General features: G+C 31.7%; 1 protein-coding gene across 1 annotated transcript; it reads left to right on the top strand.

Annotated features, from left to right (window-relative positions):
- The first annotated feature begins 3249 nt into the window (after positions 1-3249).
- Tsp_10463 (conserved hypothetical protein) lies at positions 3250-5620 on the top strand. The gene is made up of 3 exons (XM_003372859.1): positions 3250-3445; positions 4198-4258; positions 5416-5620. Exons 1-3 carry the CDS (start codon positions 3250-3252, stop codon positions 5618-5620), a joined length of 462 nt encoding a protein of 153 aa, XP_003372907.1.
- Positions 5621-5696: the final 76 nt, after the last annotated feature.

Here is a 5696-nt window from a genome sequence, read left to right as displayed (position 1 = left end):
ATTGTTTATTTAGCAACTGACCATTAGTTTTGGAATAAATGGGCAGTAAACTTGGCGCCTTGCCTATCTTTATTCATAAGAAAGTTGCCCATCTGCATCTTCCTCGATACGGAACCAGGATGCATGATTTTTAGTACACGTAACATTTTTGACATTTGAGTAAAGTATCCATTCAAAATGCGTTGCGTGATACAATATTTTTTTGTTTGAGTTATCTAATTTTCTTCCTTTTACGTTATATCCCTTTTCTTTCATTTCAATTTATGAAGAACAACAACTTTTCAAATCAACAGTCGAAAATATATTGATTTACATTGTATTATATTACATCAGAATTGAATAAAATCCCAATAACTTTTATAATTAGTTAAAGTTTCGATTGTGATGATGCCATTACGCTACTAGGACTAATCGTGCAGTGATTTCAGCTAGGGCAATGTCATATTCAAATTTTTTCCACTTGACCCTGAATAAAGTTGAAGAATGCAATCCTCATGATTATTCAGTTTTTCAGTGTGTAGAGCAGCAGTCAAGAAGCGCGCAAAGCTCTTCTTCTCAATACCATCTTCAATTTCAAAGTAAATGATTTTTCATTCCTTGGCTTCCGTTCTGTTCATATATGATTCACAAATGGTGAGCAAAAAATATAGTGAAAGATGAATGTACTATGCAATCTATGAGAAAGTTACTGAATAATTGGTGAACCCTGCCACAGCCCAATCCATTATCCCACATTTTGTATCGGTACCAATTTTTCATGTGCAGTTTCATTGACCTCCTCTGCTTAGCTTCTTTCTTATGGTGAGTTACTGAGACTTCTTCACCGTTTTAGTAATGGTTCTGTAACTTGCGGAGTTCTTTCTCTGATTTTAACCATAACTGATGTTTCTTCTGTATTGTCAAACTTCAACGTTTTCAATTCATTAAATTTATTTTATCTTAGCGTACCGTGCAATATTTAAGCAATGATTACCCAGTAGTTTCAGAATAAATGGCCTATAGCGTTGGCACATTTATAGGTTTTGATATTTTTTGAAATTTAGCTATGATGGAGGATGTTATGTAAGTTAAACATTTTCCACATTAAAGCATAGTATTCTCTGAAACAGGATACTTTTGTGCAATATTTTCTGTCTTTTGGAATGCAGGCTTCCTTATTTTTTGTACAATTCCAACTGTTTTTAAACTTGTTGCTTCAGAATTGATCGCAGTGACATTGATGTGAATTGCATTGCAGAAACTGAAGTTTCATCAATGCCGCGAGAACAGTCTTACACTAAATGATGTGCATATGAGAAACAGTCAAGAATAATTCATATCTTTCTTGTCTCATGTTATCCATTTCTATTAGGCTATTACGCTGTAACTACACCACAGTCAAATGGATATGCTATTTATATTGCACACTTACTCTTGTAGAACTCTTCAGAATGTACTCACTGTGGTTAGCAATTCATTATAGTAGTGTGATATGGCCATCAGTCAAGCAGTGTTTTCAATTTTACTCGCTTAAATCATCTATGATTCAAAAATAGCTTATGCTTCATATTTTATGATTGTACGACTTCAACAATGGGCCAGCTGAAAGCTAGCAGATTTCTACTATTTTTTGCTATCGACATTTATTCTATGCTTAGATGTCAGAGCGAAATTGATAATTTCCAGTAATGAGAATGAAAAATAGAATTTCTTTTAGAGATTCTTAAGAGAAAGTATGTAATATAATTGCATTGTTTATTACTTAACTATTTCTGCCTCTTTTCTAATATAGTTATTTCTCACCTAAATATTTGATGGTAATGTGAAATATTTTGCATGGCGTGCAGTATTAAGAATAGCAATTTCAATTTTTTTTACAACTAATTGAAGATTCTAATATGCTAGATACTTGTTGAAATTAATTTTCATATTATTTGCATTCTTCATCACCTTACATGACTTTAAGCAAAAGAGCTTTCATTTCAGCAAACAAATTAATAAACGAACACTTTTAATTTATGCTATTACGCTCCTACTCATGAAAAACTAGGTTGTTTTCCCATAACTGAAATTCACTTACTATCATACAATATTGCAGAATATTGTGGTCAGTCATTTTGACGTAAGAGGAGGTGTGCAAATGTAATCACACTCTTGCATACCGTCTATGATTAACAGGTAAATGATATTCGATAGTGTGGAGATATTCTATGCTTGATTTACTCAATATAACTAATAAATTGGATTTTTCCGCTATTATTACTAACATTGAAATATTTCTATCCCTATATTACTTGTGTTTTTTATAGATGCTGCAGACACACAAGTACCACATCAATATAACCATTACTGGAACCTGCATAAAGCAACCATACACCATTTCGTACATGCTTAAATTCATTTGCATGTTGAACGCAAGTGAGTGATACAGTAATTATGCAGTTATCTGTTATGTCATTTGCATGAATATTATCACATAAACAAATACGCAATACCCATGTTATAAAAAATAATTGAAGCCAAATAACAGTGCATGCTAATAATATTAAAATTCATGCGATTTTAAAAAAATTTTTAATTCCTAATTATTTTTCCAGAGAAGGAAGTGTTGGAAATACATACATAAGTCTGACAGAAGAAGAAAGACAACACGTAAGTAGAAGACATTGCTTTACTTGTATTTCAATCATTTTGAAATTCAGAATTAATTGCATACATATTTGTCTGAATATATATGAGTGTGTGGCGTGCGCATTTACATGTCTATTCACTTGTTATTTGTTAAACAGGACTTGTTGTATTTGAAAAGAGTAAAGTAGTAAAAATTAATTTTACGATAAATGATGGATTTATCTATGCATTAGATATATGAAGCATAGAAGAAAATTGTAAGAAAAGAAGAATAAGAAAAAAATACTGCTATTTGAATGGTTTCAAGGCAAGTTTATGCAAATATAACAGTTGAAGAAGTATGTATTGATGAGGAAATTGAGAAAATTAATTCTGTAAAATATTTGAATAACAATTAGAAACTATTTGCCATACTCAATTAAGTGTTCAATTTCAATTTTGCAATTGTCAAATTTGAATTAAAAAATAGCTTCTACTCTAAATAATTTAACATTATGAGGTTACTTTAAAGAAGTCAGTGCTGTCATTTAAACAAGTTTGAATGCCAAATTGTTTAAACACTTTAAAGCATGAGTTACGTCTTGTTTGCCGCGTTCTTCAGTTCTTATCATAGTTCGAGCTTGATAGCTGCATTAAATTATGATGTGGAAAAAAGGTGTTTTTGCCCTGGTTTTGTTTGCCGCATTGTGCGAATTGGTCGCATTTGTATACATGCTTTACAAAGCAGTAAAGTTGAAGAAGGAGAAAAGAAAAAAGAAGATCAAGCAGACAAAGCAAAACGTGAATAAATTCCATGACTTGCTACCACCACCGGGACAGACGGCGCCGTTGAGCAGTGAAATCCTTCAACAAATGCTTGAGCAGTTGTCATGAAAGCTGATTCGATCAGCAGCACTGTTTTTAATATTCGCTTTTATAAATAATTTCAATAGAAATGTTGTTCTTTGTTTTAATGTTAAAAATTCTTGAAAATAAAATTTACTATATTTTGTTTTGTTTTTAAATAGATTTAATGGAAATTTTCAAATTTGTAAGCACTGCTATATACATTTCTGCCTGGAAATCAACAGTTTTTGTGGTTACGGCTTAAAAATGAAAATCCAGTCGTTGAAACGGCAAGAAATGGGAAAAAATTGTTACACAGCTTAATCATTTTCTTGCTATCCAGAAATCGAAATGCATTTGTGAGACCTCACAATTTGTTTGCCTTTCAGCTAACATACACCAAAATTATGTCGGCCCAACGGAGTGAACAATGCAAGTAGTACTTATTCACCAATCAATTTTATGGAAATTTCTAAGCGAGTGCTGTGCATTTGCTTTTGCAACATCAGTTGCAATAATTGTTAGCCAACGGTATGCTGAGAGTGAATGTTGTTCCGTTTTCAATGGAAAGACGGTCGTAGGCCCGTAAAGCTATTTGGATTTTTGTTTGTTTTATTATAATTTCTAGAAAATGGTTCGTTGTGGTTTAGAATAGCAGATAAATAGGGATGGTTTTCGACCAGGAGAAGACGCTTATAAATATATCTGGAATTCAGGCATGAATCACAAAGCAATAAATTAAAAGTATATGAAAATTTGCAGGTATTAATCTAACTGATGATAGGCAGCTTGACTGCACCAAAGCTTCAATGTTGCCAGTGAGGTAAATACAAGTCTCATTCTACATTAATGACCTCATTCCAGCAGATAGTATTGTCTTGCATGAGCACAGAATGCAAAGCATAAAAAGGAAATGAAGCCGATAAAATGAGGAAAAGTAAAAGCATCTTTTAATATGAAGTTATAGTATATTTCCAAAAAAATCACGAAAAGATAATTAATAATTGGAAATACAGTAATATGCAATATTTAAATTGCCAAATTAATGATAAGAAGGTTACTATGTAATAAACAAATGAGAGAAATGCGAATGTTGTATTCATAGTTATTATTTTATTACAATGCTGTTCGATAAGCGGTGGCGATGCGTAACCAAGGTTCAAGTGCAAAATGCTACATTCAGGTGAAAATTTAATAATGAATCTTACTTTCCTGATGTTTTCCTATGAATGCATGTATAATTAAGTATTTAGGCAATTTTCAATTTAAAGATGCGCAAAACTTGAAATACTTTTAAAGCGGAATTCTTAATTACATGTAGTTGAATGTTGAAGGTCTTGAACAAATCCTTATTTCAATTTGTAGTTTTGTGTAATCGTCTAAATTTAACTAAAGAAGACGGTAAAATTTTCAATTTACACCTGCCTATAGTATTCAATTTTATTCTTTCCTTAGCAGGTCGAATATCACTAAGTGTATAGTGTTATTTATTATGCATGACAGAAAAATACCGTTTTCATACAGAAATCGTTTTCAATTTAATTTTATTATCACTTTATATTGTTTTATAAATTTTGCAAAATGAAGACATTAGATAAATCAAAATTATCGTCTATTTAATTTTGCTTGTCATAGAACGCAACCAGTGCGCCCAATCATTGTTTATTTTTTGTTGACATTATGTTCTAATTCATATTTGAGTAGCATATTCAACTTACATAACCTGGCGTTTACCGCTACGTGCGCAGTGTCTGTCTTTTATGCAAATTGGGCCATTTGAAAATTAACTTCATATTAGCAGAGCACCAGTTAAATTGACTTTGTTGACTAGCAGAAGCCTTGAACGATATTTGCTCAATCTATTTGTGCTTTAACTACTGAGTAAGGTGTGTTATAAGATATAGAAGAATCTTATCTTTTCGAACAAAGGCGTGGTGCAGTTTCAATTTGAATTTGCATTTTAATTTGTTTGCTTTTGAGCTTATGCGCGGCATGCATAATATTTGTTCAACCTAATGAGAGATATGTTTCATACTTGTTAATCAATAGAAATGAACTTTATGTAAATTTTCCTGAGGCTACTATTAGTTGCTCTAGAAATTCATTTCAAATGATTGTAGGCGAACGATGTGCGGCGAATGAACAATGGCGTTGTCAATGCGATGTTGGACGAAAAGAGCAATAAAACGGCTTTGTTTTTTATTTATTAAACATTATCTCATTACATTAATTCCTCTATATTAGATACCGAAGATAGAAGA

The sequence above is a fragment of the Trichinella spiralis genome, assembly GCF_000181795.1.
Source record: "Trichinella spiralis strain ISS 195 chromosome Unknown Scfld8, whole genome shotgun sequence".
NCBI lineage: Eukaryota > Metazoa > Nematoda > Enoplea > Trichinellida > Trichinellidae > Trichinella > Trichinella spiralis.
The sequence above is the reverse complement of the archived record's forward strand: the minus strand, read 5'-3'. Positions and strand labels throughout refer to the sequence as shown.